Below are 18,286 nucleotides of genomic sequence, written 5' to 3'. Positions count from 1 at the left end.
GCGGTGCGGGGGAGGCGGCGACGGCGGCGGCACCGGGCCCGGGGCGGCGGAATGACGAGCCCGGGCGGAACCTGCGCGACACCTTTATGAGCTCAGCGAGGAGATGGCGGCGACGGCGGAGCCCTGCGCGCCCTCCGGCTGCAGCGCCCCCTGCCGAGTGGGAGGACGCGCTACATCCCCTCACGCCGCGACCCCGGCCCGGGGCGGTGCCTCCGGCGGGACAGAGTTACCCGGCGTGACCCGGCGGGGCGAGGGGAGAGGTCTGTCCTGTGGAGAACCCCGATGGAAAAATACCAATAAAAAGTACAGTTAGCCTTTTCTCGGGAGGAGGAGATCGCCCCCCCGCTCAGCAGGGTGCTCGGGGCGGGCTGTTCTCATTCAGCGAGGTGAGCGCCAGGCGGTCCCTGCTGTYCCTCAGCCCCACGCGGGCAGTGGGCTCAGGCCGGCTGGGGAGAGCGGGASGTGCTCCGTGAAACAGCGACCACCCACTTCGCCCCCGCCCCACGGCTCCCGGGTGTCCCTCCGTKTCCCAAAAGTCTGCAAATTCAGTCACGGAGCGTCGGGGTCCCGGTCCCGTCGGGGGCTGTGCTGCCGCTCCCAGAGACGGTGCCGGGGTCGTGGCGGCGGGGGTGACCCAGGGGACGGGCTGGTGGCAGCGGGTGGCCCGGGTTCCCTGAGGCTCGTCAGTGCAGCAGGCAGCGGGATTTGTGAGGAGAGCACCCGCACGGYGCTCTGGCTTTCTTGGGACGGAGGGGAGAGGTGCACAGGTTCCCTTTGGAAATTTGGTGCCCGGCTGGCCGGTCCCCCACCAGGGGAGAGAGCAGAGGCAGCAGTCACGTCCAKCTGGTACTCAGAGGAGCCCTTGACTCTGGCTGGAACGCCAGTCAGCCCCTGATCCACAAAATACCTGTTTGTTCCTCACAAAGGTGCCTAAAGGAATACTTTCCAACAGTGTGCAAAATCAATATTTAAAAAAAAAGTCAATGCACTTCATCAGTGATTTCATTTACATTTACAAAATACCCCATCAACTRTGCATGATTAAAATCTTTTAAAGTTTAATGATTCCCAACGCAATGTATTTAGGGTCAAATTTTGTGCCCCTGACGTCAGTACACACAGGAGCAAGATCTGATCCACTGTATTTTCCTCATAGTTTTAACTTAAAAATCTAGGACTAGGTGTTCAGCATCAGTAATCTATCATTCCTCTTCTGATTCCTCTGGATGTTTTGATATACATGAGCTGATCAACCAGTTTTAAGTTTTAAACAGAAGGAAATGCTCTCTTTTTTTTTTCCTAGTATGGATGGCAGGAGCTGTTCATAGTGACAATGSTTAAAAAACATTCTGAAAAATAAACAGGAAATATTTTCAGTCTTACAAGACTGAAATTCTCACTGTTTTCTCCAATTTTTCATTTCTCTATGAAATGCTGATATTCTTGTTATTCAGAAGGTTTCATTTATTTTGCCTTTTATGAAACATGCTAACATTGTACCTTTGCCAATGACCTGAATGACCTAAAGTAGATGACCTGAATTTAGGAGGGGAAAAAAATGAAGGTTAAAAAACAAGGGTGGTTTGGTTTTTTTTTTTTTCCTGGAAAATCCTTTGTAGAGCAGTGATTGGCCACACACCTGCTGCAGCAGAGTTGCTGCATGCAGTCAGGTTTTGTTTCAACCAGAGTCAAAGGTGGTTTGTAACTGAAGCGAGAACACGCAGCTTCAACTGCTCGTGTCACGACTGTACTCACGTGAGTGTCACACAGGAACAGTTGCTAATAAAATCGACATCACTGTCATTGACATTGTCATTGTCAGTAAAATGGGGAACTGAGCTCCCAGGCAAAATCCTGCACTGTTTAAGTCAATCAGAAAGCTCAGTAGGAGTCTTGTGGCTCCAATTTGTTTTATGAAGAAACAGTTCTGCCATTATTCTGGTGTTTGATAAGCCTATTGAACCAAGGTAGGCTTACATCTTTGATTAATTACCTATGTTAACATTTATGTGGTTTAGAAATCACTTTTTGTAAATACCAAGCCTCTCCATTCTGCATCTTATAAAGCAAATTTGCTCTAGGAAGCTACAGAATGAGACTTCAGGACATGTGAGGATACAAATGATACATGTGTTACAAATGACATCTGTGGGATCTGGGTTCTTCTAGGTGGGCAAACCTGCTCCAAACCTTGGGCTCTTACAATCAAGTATCTAAGTCTTACCCTCCTGTTTCCCATTGCAATACAAGGACCTATGTATAACTGTATGTGTAACACTGTTGACACATAGTGATCTAAAAACTGGCTGTGTTAACTTCCAGCCCTGTTTCACCTCCCCGCAAGCAATAACATAACTTATGTTCCTCTTCCACTCCCTCGTTTTCTATTTTTTGCTGCTCACAGCTAGCATTAATTCCCTCAAAGCAGCTGGCCTGTGTTTTCTCTAAATCACTACAGGAGAAAATCCACAAATAATAGACATGAATAAAAGCTCTACTCTTAGCTTTACTCCTTGATTTTCTTTTTCATTATGTATTTTTCTGTTTCTCTCTCCTAGAACCCGAATTTCCTTTCCTGCAGCTTCTCTGTCCAAATTTGTTCTTCATTCTCCCCTTCTAATGACCAGACTTCTGCAGTTGGAAATATACTGGCCAGCTGTTTATTCCAAAAATGCTTAATCCCTGATGCACCTGCTACAGCTTTTAGCATTAAAATTAATTTCTTAACAAGAGGTAAAACAATTTTTTTTATGCTTGCAACATTTTTCTTTACATAAGAAACAGAATTTAATATTCCAGTCATGGGTAATAATATTTGAAAGATGTTGCTTCGGTAAGCTCTTAAATATGGGCCAATAGAGTATAAATTATAATATACAAATACGTAATCTAGGGGATTTATTGTCAGGACAAAAGCAACAAGAGTCTAAGAATGTACATTTGGGAGATGAATAAGACGTTCTCTGTTTGTCACTAGGATTGAGGTCAATAATATCCACTTTAAAGCAATTAACCCAGCAGGATAAGTGACGTGAAAATTATCATGCTGAAAGGCTAATGGGCTATTAAATCCATCTTGCTTCACCACTGATGGGYATACAAAATTAATCCTGGGATTAGGTATATCGGATCGGTGGTAAACTGCTACCTCAATATTTGTATATGAAGGATTTTCTGAAAATGTTAGGAAAGAGCACAACCAGAATGTTCACTGGTATGCTCTATGCAAGGTTCAGACCACTGAGCATAAATTAGTGTGTCTGTGCCTTATTCAAGCAGTAGCTCTTTATTAATGAATAGATACATTTTGGTTAGAGACCAGAACAAGRGATAATGGTGGTTATATGAATCATACTCTCTGTTGACAGTTATTTAAATCTGGAAAATTTAATGCAAGAAAAATATGATTGAATTACAGCACTGTCTCTACTTGCAATGCCATTTCCCTTGGACATTTGTCACCCRCTGCTATGACATTAACATAGTAAAAATGTTAAAGGAAAACCCTGCCTTTACCTGTAACAGCTGTGAATAAGAAACTGGCCTCACAAGAGAAAGGCAGTCATACAAGCTTGTATTTTTGTAAGTATTTTTGTAATGAGCAAGTTAGTGGTCTGTGTTTTTTTAATGTCATGTTTTATTTGTGTGACATACACCTAATTAATTTGGAGTAATATGGGTTAGGGAATGATTTTCACCATGTGATTCTCTTCCTGCTTTCTTGATTGCTCAGTGATGTCAAAAGGTTATCAATATTTCAACCTTGCCCCTTTATGTGACACAGTTCTTGAATTTCCCTCGTGCCTTAAGTGCACAAGATCATATTCCAGTTTGTAATCACAGACTAGGTAGTGGAAAGAACATGCCTATATACAGTTGCAGTGAAGGCAAAATATCTGTCATAGGAATATCTTATATGGAAGGTGAATGCATTTAATTTTCAAGTTAGTCTTTACATTTATTTTTAGAGTATGTGCCAATGTTTCTATTACAGATTTTGTTTTGTATTCGTTTGTTATTAATATATAAGACCCTGTAGTTGAATTAAGCTTTATAAACTGTCATGGAAGTTTTGCTAAAATGAATGTTTTGTGCATCCTTTCAGAGGAATATGCCAGAGGAGAGTGGAACCCTTTAAACCACAGAGTGAGTATATTCATATTTGATCCTATAATAGCAATAGAAATATAATGGTAAGTCATATAGTATTGTACATTTGCTGGAACATCCCACGGGATGTTAGCAATACACAAAGCAACACAGAGTCTRTGGGTAGAAGGGAGAAGTTGTGGAACTGATATGAACAAAATGAGGATTCAAAACCTCCCAGCTTTAGGAGATAAAGAAGTGAAAGACAGATCTCAATGGTGAAAAGATAGTTCAATTCTTAATTTTTGTTTCTAAGTTAGAAGAGAGAGAGACAGAATCTAAACAGACATCTAAACCTCAACAGCTTCTGTAGTATTTGGCTACATAAAGTACTGAACCAGGAAATGCTCCCCCAGCTCTCCAAGCAGGAACAACTTAATTTTCACATTAARGTTTTAGAACCTAAGTTATTTCTTGACCTACAAATGAGATTTGTATTTAAAGCCCGGTGTATTTTGAAGTTCAATTCTTCAATAMCTTTTCCACTTGATGATGAGTATTTCCTGCCTGTTTTCTGTAAAACTCCCATGGGAATAAAGAGAGGCCTTTGTTCCTTTCCACTAATGAATCTAAATTATTGATTAGTCAGTCTAATTTGTGGAAACTGYTATTGGTTAGTGCTGTCTTAGAAGAGCCTTACATTGGGCAAAAAGAATTACTGGTAATTTCACAAATATCAGTAAGGGAAACAATATTAAAATAGGAGAAACAGCATATCCAGTCAATGTTCTTTTATTTGCACACACTTTAGAAAACTCACATATTTTCCTTCATACTTCTCTAGGATTGTATTTATTTTAACAAACATCACTTGAGGGCTGATTTGGGGAATACTAGAGTAGAATTAGCTGTTCTGAGCAGACATCTTTCAGTGCTTCTGGTRTTCCTGAAGCAGTGTCAACAACTGGAATCTAGAAAACAGCTCCATAACTTTCTAATTCTCTAAAGCAACCTGATTATATAAAGAATGAAAAAGGACAAAAAGAAAGAAACAAGTGCACTGAGTCACAGTTGCCAAGACAAGTCACGAAATACCTGTCATGCACTGCATGATCTGAAACACTGAGATTGTAAATCTCTGCCTCCAATGTAGTAATGTTTGAATCTTACCTGATAAACAAAGTTTTGTACACTGCACTGCACAAATCGATGAATATAACAAGTGTCAGAATAGCTAAACATCATGAAAACATCCATTTGGACTCTAAAGGAGATGAAAAAGAACAGTATCTTAAAGCAATGGAGATGGACTTTAAAAAAGAGGGAATAGAGCTTTTAGATGTCAGACATTGAAATAGAAGAATACAGAAGATAATCTATGTCATGTGAATATGGGAAAATTAAGTTTCTCAGTCACTCCATTTCTGAAAAAAAATATTTTAGAGGACAACTACAAAAAGAAACCCAGTTCTATGAACTTTAGTGTAATGTTTCTCACTACTGCAATTTTAAAGTCTGAGATGTTGTCACCAAGATTTCTTCCATTAATCCTTGGGAATCTGTTTTGTTCAAACTGCAGAGAGAAGGGCTTTATGATCAGTAGCATTAACAGATAAAATAAAAGCAGTAGCAAGATGCACAACAGAGAAAAAGATCCCCCAGGGAATGTAGCACAGGCTCCTGCAGTTGCAGTGAGTGGATATGGATAATCCCTGGTAGCTGCAAATACCCTCTTAGGGGAGGTTTTCTGCAGTAGAAGCCTAATCTCAATCCATACATAGGAAAAATAATGCTAAGGCTAGTAATGGTTTAGCATTTTCTCTCCATGTTATTTTCTTCAGAAGTACAAAAACAAACCTTCRAATTGTTGTTTAGAATAACTGGTTAAACAAGAAAAATTAATCCCCTGATGTTCAGGCCACAACCTTCTGCTGTACAGCAGGAGAACCTGCAGTGCCTTGCCTTGAACACTGCAAGCCATATTTGTAGTTATAAATAGCTTAAAAAATTAAGATTTCTTTCCAGAATGCATTCTCTAGTGAAGTGGCAATGAYAGACATGTCTCTTGGAAACAATGTGTGGGAATTTCAGCTGAGAAGACTGATTTTGAAAGCATTTGTCAAATAGAAAAACTCTTTTTTAACCAAGAGATAAAAAAGAGAAATGCTTATATTCATGTGACTTAATCAAAATGACWTGACATGAAAAAGAAGTGTTTTTCATTACGTGACAGGAATATTTAATATTTACTAGTTTTACTAGTTACATGTTTAAATAAATTAAAAAAAAAGAAACAAAAAACAACACAACAAAACCCTAAGAACAAAACAACCATCAGAAATAAATGAATAATTAAGGCCATACTGTGCGTAGTAGTAKTCCATGTACTGGGTTTTGGAAATGGGAAAAGAGTAAGTGTTCAGAACATTTTTGCAGCCTGAATAGAATAAAACCTCATTTTGGTTTGCAGACAAGGAAGAGAATTCATAAATACTGTGAAACAGCACAGTGAAAGAAAAATCTGAGGAAATAGCAGTGTCTTACTGACATAAACACAGGAATTTGAGAAATACACCCCTGATGTGCAAGAGATTTTATACAAATGGAAACAAATCCCACCAACAAGGCCCTCAAGGGTACCATGGATGAGAAAATTGGTAGGGAGAAGGAACCTGACAGTTTATAAATCATCACAAATATGGAAACAAAGGTATTACAGAATCTGTTAGGGAAGCATAGTATTTTTTACAARTTGGGACTTCTAATCAAGTCTCTTGTAATTCTTAGAGTTTGCAACCCTGCTAGTAAAACTTCTTTAGATCTCTCTTCTCACWTTRCCCCAACTTCCCTAAATTATCAAGWTCCATTTTATGAATACACAGARCTTTTAYATCCTGCTCCTCTTTGTATGARGTTGTTTCAGACMCCAGTGTTTTACTACTTAAGCTTCAGCTTTCCAGTTGTTCTGTTTTGATGTATTGATAGCCGGTTTAGAGAGACTGCTGTGATGCCAGAAGTACCCTTCAGGATCTTGTCCCCTCCCTGCATGTCCCTCTGTGTCCACAGATATCCTCCCAGCTGCCCTGGGGCCACGTGCAKGCAGGAGATAGAGGAGCTGGAGGAGCCTTGTGCATTGCTGCACACTGCAGCTTTGCTGATTAGTAGTGTAATCATTCAAAACTAAACCAATTTAAGCAAAGGAACCTTTCTCTCATTTAAGAGAAATGTTTCTTAGTAATTATTGAAAAGTTACCATTGATACTGACCTAGGCATTTGCCAGGGTAAATTCCTTTACACTCCTACTCTTCCCACCATGGACAGAGATCACTGTTCAAACCCACCTGAGAAAAGGTTTAGTTCTTTCTGTATTTTCTCATTATAAGCAGTCAGTGAAGTTCAGCATACTCTGCAGGTTCAGCTTTGCTCTGAAGCACCATGTGTTTTGTTTCTTTGCTACAGCCTGTCAGCATTGCCAGGCAATGCCTGCAATTGCCCTCGGTCCTCTTGACAGCCATTGTCATCCTCTTGTAGAATGAAATCCAACTATTTGTCACAGCTCTTTGCAATGACATCTTCATGTTAAATGATGTTTTGTTATGCTTCAAAAAAGGAAATTATCTTGAAGCAGGAAATTGTTCCTTGCAGGTTTCAAAAATTATCTAGTACAAGTTGGATAACTCAGTGGTGTGTACTGTYACTAGCAACAACTCCCTTCTGCAACACAGGGGACCTTTTCTCTAAAGCAAAATTCTGAAGCTTATTCCAAATCTTATCAAACTTTATTGTTTTTGTTGTTATCATCTAATCCCTGATGTTTTTGATTCCTGGGAAATCGTGAGTATAGTACTCCAATCAAGAAAAAAAAAAAAAAAAAACTTAAAACGTATTTTTAAACAGACTGTTTTAATATATGAGATCAACTAAATACAACCTGATCCATGATGATCTCCTGAACACTTGATCCTATCGCCAATCCTTCCAGTGGGCAGTTGAAACAACCAATTAAAAACTAATAAATTCAACAAGAATCTTTCAAAGAAATAAATGAAATAAATGACCTAATTCTGAAACTGGGGAATAATCAACAGTTTGCTGTGGCCTAGATTTCCATGAACTTCAGCAGTGTGCCTGTTCATGAAGCACACAGCCTGAACCAAGGAAATCCTCACAAACCTCACTTGGACATCATGCCTGCAGTCACAGGACACTGTCAGGGCAGATTCCCAGCAGCTGAGAAAAAAATGTGCAATGCTGTGGGTCTTGAAGTGAAACTGTGGCTGTGGGCATCTAAGTTCATTCTAAAGTAATCAGAGCAGCAGAAGCAGCAATAATGAATTGCCATGGGGGAATCTGATAAGTGTCAATATGAATGTAATCTTTTCTTTTCTCCTCCAAGTGTTGTCTCATTGCCTGTTGGCCACAGGTTGTTGAAAACTGCCTGACTGAAAACATGCTGAAATAGCAACACATAATATTTGAGATAGAAATTAAATATTTAACATATATTTCTACTGCAAAAGAAACATAAAAGCAAAACTGAACTGTACTCTGGTATTATAAACAGAAAATGACAGGGAAATCATTCAAATCTGAACCCATCAGCTCCCTAGTAATGAAAGTCTAATCAAATTATAAAAGTAGCTCTCCCAAGTTCATTGCCACAGTCTACTCGATCAGAAGGTCTGTGTAATGGGATAGGAAACCCTCAGACATACACTTTTAGATTAGGCAACTGTATTTTTYCTGATGGACTATTAAAAAAAATTATAAACATTCCAGTCCCCATCACTTGAAATTAAAGAGAACAATTTCCATTAACATTCAACTAGCTCAACTAATGAAGCCATTTTCTTTCTGGTCTCTTTTCCTCATTAAACATTCTCTTATGGTGGAATTATTTTCACAAATTGTTTTGTTCTGTTGTCATCCTAAACACTATTTTTTGCCAGTAACTTAGAGAACAAAGCTGTGACTCCTAGTGCTACTAAAATAACCACTAAAGTAACTGGATTTCTTCATTTAACCAAGCCAGAACTTTTAGACAAACCCTTGCCCCCTGGTGGTGGGAACGCTTCCCCAGATTAATTCTCTTACATGATTCTGTGACACTTCCTTAGTTTCAATGGTATTTTCCTAATTTTGCAGGACTGTGTCTTTGAAGGCAATACKCCACAAGAACAGATTTCAGAATGCTGTCTTTGAACTCAAATTACTCTGAATTTTCTCTCCTAGGTTTAGATCTAATGYAGGGCAGTGGTGCTCCACCAGTGTGTTTCCTTCAGCCTGGAGGCACACACACCGATTTTTCATTCCACTTGGCCTAATTGTTTGATCTGGCAATAGCACTGCAAAAAAAATTGCCAGCAGAATTCCACCCTACCCACTCCCCCAGAAAGCCACAAATAAACTGAAGATTTGATTCAAAACTTGACTAAATATGTGGGAATCATGAAACTATKGAATCTCTTGCCAGAAACCAAGGACTACAGCTCACCATTAGCTACTGAAACAACTTGCTTTAAACAGTGTTAAATTTCTTTGAAGGTGGATATCAAAACATTTTTTCAGAACTTTTTTTTTGCAAGTTACATATTTTTAATATTTAGAAATGCTACATAAACATTGGCCAAGTCATTCAAATGACTATTGAAAATACCATTTTTAACAGACACACCTACCTCCTGATGCAATTCATATTGGTTTCCTACAAAAAGTAACAAAATTAAGGGCTTTAAACCAAAATTGTGCCTTCAGGACAAAGATACTAAAAAGGTCAGGTAACAATTAATCTAAAAATATTACTCAAGTTAGAAAAACAAATGTTGCTCTTATTTATAAAAGCATCCCACAACAATTAAGGGAAAACTCAGGACTGTAGAGCTATTGCAATGCTGCTTACAGGGGAGCTCTCAAACAGGTTCAAAATTTGATGAAATTTTAATCTTATTGGAATTAAATGCAAAGTTCCCCTAACRTCAATAAAATTAGGATTTCTTCTGATGAAGAACATTCATATAAGAACAAGTGAGCACAGCTGCCAATGAATAGTTCCAGAGGTGAGGCAAAAATTTTAATTTCCACATCAGAAAAGTAAGTTTCTRTTATTGTGCCCTGCTGGAGCAACAGGAGCAAAAGATTTAATGTGTCCAAAAGTAACACGTTTGAAGATAAACATGTAAGTTCAAGAGCACAGTTCCCAGCACAGCTGCCACAGACCGGCAGAAACACTATGTTTTTTACACAAAAATAGAAAGTGATGATGTTTACCTTCTCCCTAGGGCTACTCTTTCCCCAAAGAAGAGCAGCCCAGTTTTTATGTGCACCACGAAGAGCTGCATTGCAGTGTGCCTGTGATTTAGGAATCACCAAGAGCCTTCAATAGTGCTCTGATTCTGTCATACAGAGCAGCTGTTCCCACTCTGCAGCCTCTCACTGACAGGGGCTATTTACTGACCGACTGGTGAGCACTCTATCTTCAGTTTCTTAGGCAAGCTGAAATGGGAAACATGCAAAACTAGTGCCATTACATCTGGGGAATCGTTTTGGAAAGACAAAAACAACCTGTCCTTGCTGAGAAGTGTTTGCTTCTCTGCACTAAGTGCATCTCTCAATATTAAACTTCAAAGCTCTGATGTAAGAGAACCCAAATAGTTCAGAGCTTCTTTAAAGTTACCACAGTGCTCAGTAAAGTTAAGGACAAGGAAAAGTAGGGCTCTTCTAATGTTTCTGTACTGCACCATCCCCTCCCTCTGCCCTGCAAAATACAATGACAACACATCTTTTGATGTTTTGAATTCTTCATGGCTTTGTATAGCAGCATGACACCAGAGCACCTCATTTAAATTTTTGATTTGTCATAAAACCCAAGAGATTGTTATAAAACATTTTTTAAAAGTCTTATACCAGTAAAAGCTTTGACTTTTCACCAACAGTTTCAAAGTCTGAATCAACAAAAAGATAACTGCGAAATTATTGTGTTTTAATCTCCTGCCTTTAAGCCACAGCAATAATTAACACAAGAATTATTCCTGGACTTTTTTTTTGTTAAGAGAAAATTGCAGCAAAATATCTGGTTATTGTAACCAGAAGCTGCAGCTGAAAGCAAGGAGATGGAACTGAGTGCTCAGTCACATCCCTGAACTGCTGATACACATGAGCAAAGGCACAAACTGAGAACAGAACTTAACAACAGTGCATAAACGCATATTAAGACTTTTTTTTCCAAGTACTTAGCTGGGATCAATGGCATAGAACTTCTCTTTCTCAAAATAAATTTACAACRCTTGAAAAAAAATAAGGCAAAGGATGTAGGTGACAGAAACAGAGTAATCCAAGACCATTCACACATTGGAGATTTATCTAACATTCGGAGAAAAAGAAAGTCTAGGCTACTAGCCTTTCCTGTTTACTGAGTTTAAAAATGTAGTTTTTGTAACAATAATCAATGAGTTCTTCAAAGGGTTGCAAGAGTAAAGTGTCCTGATTCCTTACTCTCAGCCATTACTGACACTTTGCTTAATCTATTGTGTCTCTGAAAGATAAAAAAAAATGTGACAGTGAAAGGAACAACCACTGAGAGACAYAAATGCACTTTTTCTCAGCACCAATGCAAGCAGCTCACAAAGCACTTTTCAGACAAAACTGCCATGGAATTTCATGAACAATGTTTCTGAGCTGCCACTTTGTAGATACTGACTTCTGCAGGTCTAACAAGTCTTTTAATACCACTTAGATATGGTTTATGGTTACTGATTTAAAAAACAAGGAAAAAGGTTAGTAATCTGAGGTATGTAAATGATCCCAATAAACAGCTGTAAATCCTGGTATATATGTTGACTGTCAGAAATTAAAGYACAGATACCATATAAAATGCTTTTYTKACCTTTAGAAACTTGAAAATAGGACACATTTTCTTATAAAAACTCCTTTTCCAGTCACACCTCTATAAAAACCCAGTCCTTCCTTTCCATGTCCCCAAACTGTCTTTTCATTTGATCTCAATACATTCCATACATGTGCCACAGAGTAAATTGATTTATGTTGCATCACTTCTCCTAGGACTTACAGCCACATTCTAAACTATAAAGCCATAGTAAGCAAATCTTAAAYATTTTTAAAGGAAAACTGACTGAAATTTGCTTTTTTCTCTATCTCAAAATAYATAAATATATATAAAAACAGTAGGTAACTTTGGCTGTAAAAAAACCCACCTTCGCTATTGTCCTTTTAAAATAGGTAAAGAGCAATAACCTCATCTGGAAACTAAAAATAGCATGAGTAATTTTAYCATCTTTTCACATTTTACTATTATTCCCCTGGAATATAATGACCTTGGCTTTGCTTATGTAAGTGGTAATAGATTACATAGTTGGAATTTTTCACTTAACACAAGCGATTTTATGCATTTTTTTATGTTGGGCTGATCTTTCTGCCCTCCTTTTTTTCTATTCCAGCTCTCCCTCATGTGACCTTCCGTGCCAGAGGCAGCARGAAAGTCACTGCTCTCCAGCCAGAGAGGTGGTTTACACCAGGTAAGATGCAGGGCACTCAGTGCTGGAGACACTCAAGTGTCACAGACTCCTTTTGCTTTTAGGACACCAATAAATCTGTTTCCACTGGGCTGACAGAGCCAGCAATCACTCCACAGCACAGAACTTACCAGGACCTCTGGCTGCCAAGTGAACTCCCCTAAATCCATCCCGTGGGTCAAAGGCAAAGGATGTGTTGCAATGAACAGCAGTGCCAGACTTGGATGAATGGCCACCTGCTTAATTTTTCCTCCTCCTACTAATGCAGGCACATTTACTTGATGTCTTCTTTTACAATCAATGCTAACAATGGGATAAAGCAGGAAACACTTCCTGAACAAGTGCTCTACATCCAGCWTCTTCCTTGCAGGGCTCAGTTCCAGTTTGTAATAGACTCTCACTTATTTTTTAAGAAAATTATTCCAAAAGAGCCACATCCCTCAAACATCTGTTGTCCTCTGGTAGACATGCTGAATTTCTATGACATTTAACAGGAATATCATTCAGGTTAATTAGTTATTCCCAAGTGTCTTTCCATTCATTTGGAATGACATTAAAACAGCTACAGATGCTGCAAACAAAACAAACATTGATTTCATTAAGTCCAATACTTCAGTCATGTGACTGCTTAAATAAAGGTATATGGACTAAACAGGAAAACTACAAAAAGAGAAAAAAGGAGAAAAAAAGAAAAAGCTTATTTTACAGGCTATCATTAAATCATGTTCTCCAATTTCTTTAGGTTCAGGCCTTCATGATCCTTCTTCTTACTTTCTCATTTTGCAATAGAGGCATTTTTACAAATTTTAAAAATCTTTCAAAGCATATTCCAACAATAAAAAGCAATGTGCATGGCAAATAAAATTTGTATGAAAACACAAGATCTCAGAAGTTTGGATCTCCAACAGTGTCAGGATCATCATCACACTTGATGTTTTCACAAGGTTAAGGACAAACAAACCCAGATGCAATCCAAAGACTGATGCTGCACATGTTAATTCAACTYGGCTTGTTAACAATCCTCTCCAAACAAACCTCCAAGAAAGCATAAATAAAACTTGTTGGTGTACAGCAAGACTTTGTCACACATTATTACACATAACTAAAAACAGTCTCCTGTGATGTACAGAAAAACTTCTCACACAAAAGGCAAAAATTCAGATTAAGGGCGCGTCTGTTATATATTTAGGAGAATGAGCAAACATTAAACATTGTGCAAAAGGAAAAGACTTTATTTAATACCATATTTGATTTGGAAGTTTCAAGCACTGAAGACCAGAAAAACAAACTGTATTTTGCTTTTCCAAATACACTATTATTCAGCATGGGAACCATTCATTTTAAAAATAAACCAGAAATGTCTTTTAGCATCTAATTACTGCTGATTGCCTTTTCAGCTGTTAATCCTTGTTTRGGTTTGGAGTAATCCCAAGGTCTCCTGTTCTCTGTGTATCCATAGAGTTTCCTCAGTGCCACGCGTGCAGCCTCCTCCTCTGCAGCCAGCAGTGTTTCACCAGGGCCTTCAGCTATAATCTTCTTATCACTTGGGGAAAATAAAACAAAGTTACAACCATGTTCATTATGAAACTCTGAGCACTGCTGTGTACCATGAATAAAACAGATGGGTTTTCCTTCAGTGTCTGTGAATACTGATTTCTATATAAACACAATGGAAACATTCCTGTTGGTCTTTCCTGCAAAGGTGATTGTATATACAATAAGGGAAACTCAGATCAGAAACATGTCCATTTCCCAGAGCACCACTCTGTTCATTTAGATTCCTAACATAGCACTGATTCTTCAGAGCATTTAATTTGTTAGCCCTGATARGAATATGCAAATTCATTACTCTGGTTAGCTTAAACAGGAACTGAAATGCTTTTGTCTTTTCTCCTCTCCCAGTAAGGAAGCATTGTGAACTGCTTCAAAAAGACTGACAGAGAAGCTCTCTCTATTATGAATTCCATGCTCAGCTCTGTTTATCAAACACCTATGGGCACTAAATACGAGCAGTCCATGAAGGGACACCGCAGGTTCCAGAAGAGAAATAATGAAGGCATAGAAACCAAACAGGATAAAACACAACAAGTTAAGGCAGCCTTCCCACGTGTTTGTCTGCAGCTCCTTTAGGAAAGCAGCAGTGACATGGGGTCTGTCCTGCCCCTCAGGAGCGATGTCACTCCCAGACAAGCACTGACTACACCTGACACAAGTGCACCAGGGACAACTGGAACTTCCTAAGTCTTGCCTGGACACAGACACTCCTGTGGCCCAGTTTACAGTGATGGTGGTTTGAAAACTAAAAAGCTTCTCTGGAACTTAAATCCCACCTCCCTTCATGTCTGTTCATCCTTACCTAAGCCCTGGATACAGCTGTGGTCCCTCCAAAGCCATGACGTTATGCTGTTCCCAAAGTTCCTGTACCAGCTCACCCAGAACACRCCCAGGCTCTCTAGTGCACCCCCTTTAGCCTTTGGAGCCCTTTAATCAGAGACTGTTTATGTATCACCACAGCGAGTTACAGCCAGTGCTTCAATGGCTCATTTTATATGGAAGTTGCTATCAGGTTTCTTTTCTGTAACAACTTGCCCAAAAAGCACCAAAAGAAAAATAAAAGACCATCTTCCCTCCTCCCCTCTCCTCCAATTAAATCCATTTAACTAAATCAATATTGCACTAACCAGTACAACCCAACAAAGTAGACTGGTAAAACYGTGCTGACTCCCAATTGCCGGGTAATTCTTGGTTCTGGAGCAGAGATATTCCTCTTGGTCAGTTCTTCCAGCAGTAAGCCCATAGGGTTTACAACTTCCCAGATCTCAAACAGGTCTTTTCCAATCAGCTGGGGAATAAAAAAGTCCTAAACAAGAATAATTAGAAGTTACAATTAATGGCTTGAGCTTCTGGTGTCTGCTAATGAAAATACAGTATGAAGAGACAGTAACTGAAAATGAATTGCTGAAATGCCTGATAAAGCTGCCTCAGTGCCCCATGCCAGTGCTTGGAGTCTCTGGTTGTGGTTTAGCCACTCACAGACCTGCCCAGGGCAAAGTCAGCCTCAGACCCAGAGAAGGGACAATCCAGCCTGAGAGAGGAGCTGTGACAGCAGAGGAGCTCCAGGGAACGTGCAAACCCACGCGTGTTTCTCCTGTTTAGATCACTCTCGTCTGTAAAATGCTCCTTGCTCTTACAGACAATGGTCCTCCATCAGAAAGAACATTTTAACAAACACTTCTCCATTGCAAAACGAAAAATAAGTGAAAAGGATGACTCAAACAATGRTAGCTGCTAAAACTACTCTGTCACACTGAATTTTAATCAAACATTTTTGTATGAAATAGCTTCAGGGGCTTGCACTCCTACACGCAAAACCTATGAACTCATCCCCACTTATACAGAATGGGCTTTTTAAAATTGAAGATATATGAAATCACACATGGAATTATTTCAGTATCCAATAGTATAGTGCATGGAATACAACACTTTCCCTTAGCAACTTTCAGCAAATACTAGTATCACCATCATAAACCATAAGTTATAAGATTTTATGCACTTGATCAGCCTTTTTAAAGAAAAAAAAAAAATCCCCAAATCCTACAACCCCCAAACCTCAGCTCACCACCACCCAACAGATTTCATTGTTAAATTGTCGTTACAGGTACAGTCAAACTTCTGCCAACCTCCCTGGATTTCTGGCCATCCAGGTATAAACCAGCATTAAATGGACCTACCCTGACAAAGATCCCGGTTGTCTCGGGCCCGCTGCTTTCCAGCAAGGCTCCTATCACAGCAAAGAACGTCCTCTGCAGCACGCCCGGTGGGGCAGGAAAATCCCTGCAAAGCGCCAGGTCCTGGATGGACAGGTTTTGAGCCACATAAGAGACAAGTTCCTGACCGGTAAGAAAATCAACAAGCGCTTCTACGCCTTTCGCAGGCAACTCAGGGTAGGCGCCTTCAAAGCACTGCGCCAGGTAAGCGCGGGCGAAGCGCTGCCCTTGCTCCGCAAGTCCGGTGTTGTCCTGGAGCTGAAGAGCCACCGCGTCCTTGTCCAGCCCCAGCTGGCGGCGCCTCGCCTCTTCGCTTTCGATGTAACAGGGATTGACGAACGCAGTCTTGAGAAGGTCCAGAGCGAAGTTTTCCTGCAGCCGGTGGCTGAAGGCCTGGATCTCCGCGTGGTAATCCCAGTTGGGCTGCTCGGACCTGCGGGCACGGAAAGGGAACAGCTCAGGAACAGAACGCGTTACCTGCAGCGCCTCTTTCGAAAAGCAACGAGAAATCAAATTGTGTTTGAATACTCAGTATTTAAACCCCTGGGGTCAAACACCGTCGGTTCCGCATCACCGTCTGCCTGCCCCGTTCAGCCCTGGGTAACGTCAACCTGCGGAGCTCGACCCATCCTACTCCAAAGCGTGATCAGACGGAGCCTAAACGTTTTGATTTCCCTCCTTTCTGGGCCTGTTCCTCCCCCACCAGAGCCCCGCCCGACCCTGCCCGCCGCTCACCGCCGCTGCGGCGGTGCCTGCAGCCGCTGCAGCTCCTGGTACGCCCGGAGCCACCGCTTCTTTTCGGGGGGCGGCCCGCTGCTGARCGCGGCACCGGGCACGGTGGAGGGTGCAGAGGAGAGCCCAGTGCCCCGCCCGGCCCCGGCCAGGAGCGGCCGTGCCGCCCGCAGGAGCAGCCGCGCGGCCATGGCGGGTGCGGGCAGCGACGSCTCCGCCCCGCGGCTTCCGGGCGGAAGAGCTCCCGAAGAGCTCCGGGACGGCGGAACCGGGCCCGGGTATCGCGGGCACCGCTGAGTGCCCCACTGAGGACGGGAGCGGGGCAGCTGCGGCGCCGGGGCTCCCGGCTTGGGCCGCCAGGGTGTTTCGGCTGGGACCTTCAGGCGGGGTGCCCGCCAGCCCTCAGGACAKCCCCGCGGTGTGAGCGGGGAGCTCGCAGCGGCTCCCGGGGCAGCGGCTCCCGCCGAACGTGCCCCACGGGCGGCCCCTCCGGTGGCGGCGTTCTGAAATCGAGTTCCATTCCCACGTGCAAGACAAAAGTCCGGTTTTTTGTACTTAAAAGCTTTATTTTTGACTATTGCCTTTACAGTTCTTTGTACAATATTTCAGCCCTCACTTGCACCATCAGAGTTCATACAGTACACCTTTAGCACAAAGGTCATGGTATAAAACTCATGAAAATGCAGAAAATGTGCAAAGCAGGCCTGGCCCTTTGTATTGTCTTTACGAAAAGACAAAGGCACACGCTTCAACATTCACTGTAAGAAAACATGCACAGCAAACGCCTCAATGAAGTCACAGAACACGATAAACAAAGTTGAGAAAAAACATGTGCCACAGCCCTATGGGACAAGCCAAGGAAGCAGGAACAGCAACCTGTGCAGCAGCGCAACAGCCACACATTGAACCCACCCAACTCCACAGCACAGGAAATGTATGAGAGCAGCCTTCCCGCAGCACTTGCAGCACCTGTATCAGAATCCTCAGGCCTTGTCATGCCGCTGCTCCCGGAATCCCAGTCCTTGCCAGGGCACTGCTGCACCGGCCCGAGCCCTGCGTGCAGCCCCAGCACCGCCCGGGCACTGCGCTGTGCGCTCTGTGCTGTGCGCTCAGCGACAACAGCGCCGAAACACACCCCGGCTCCTCTTCTGCACCGCTGTGCATCATTG

At 41.5% G+C, this 18,286-nt stretch overlaps 1 protein-coding gene and 1 long non-coding RNA gene across 2 annotated transcripts; one reads left to right on the top strand and one right to left on the bottom strand.

Annotated features, from left to right (window-relative positions):
- Nucleotides 1–2,365: 2,365 nt before the first annotated feature.
- Nucleotides 2,366–12,615, top strand: LOC130573993 (uncharacterized). The gene is made up of 3 exons (XR_008965376.1): nucleotides 2,366–2,733; nucleotides 4,106–4,146; nucleotides 12,544–12,615. It is a non-coding gene; the product is annotated as an uncharacterized LOC130573993 (long non-coding RNA).
- Nucleotides 12,616–13,827: 1,212 nt separating this feature from the next.
- Nucleotides 13,828–17,335, bottom strand: MRPL44 (mitochondrial ribosomal protein L44). The gene is made up of 4 exons (XM_057366896.1): nucleotides 17,121–17,335; nucleotides 16,350–16,818; nucleotides 15,300–15,478; nucleotides 13,828–14,161 (listed from the first exon to the last, which is right to left on the bottom strand). Exons 1-4 carry the CDS (start codon nucleotides 17,306–17,308, stop codon nucleotides 13,990–13,992), a joined length of 1,008 nt encoding a protein of 335 aa, XP_057222879.1. The 5' UTR covers nucleotides 17,309–17,335; the 3' UTR covers nucleotides 13,828–13,989.
- Nucleotides 17,336–18,286: the final 951 nt, after the last annotated feature.

This window comes from Malurus melanocephalus, unplaced genomic scaffold (genome assembly GCF_030028575.1).
Source record: "Malurus melanocephalus ecotype Western Australia unplaced genomic scaffold, MMel_1.1 scaffold_73, whole genome shotgun sequence".
In the NCBI taxonomy this organism is placed as follows: domain Eukaryota; kingdom Metazoa; phylum Chordata; class Aves; order Passeriformes; family Maluridae; genus Malurus; species Malurus melanocephalus.
Note: the sequence above shows the minus strand (reverse complement) of the source record. Positions and strands in the feature narration are given on the sequence as shown.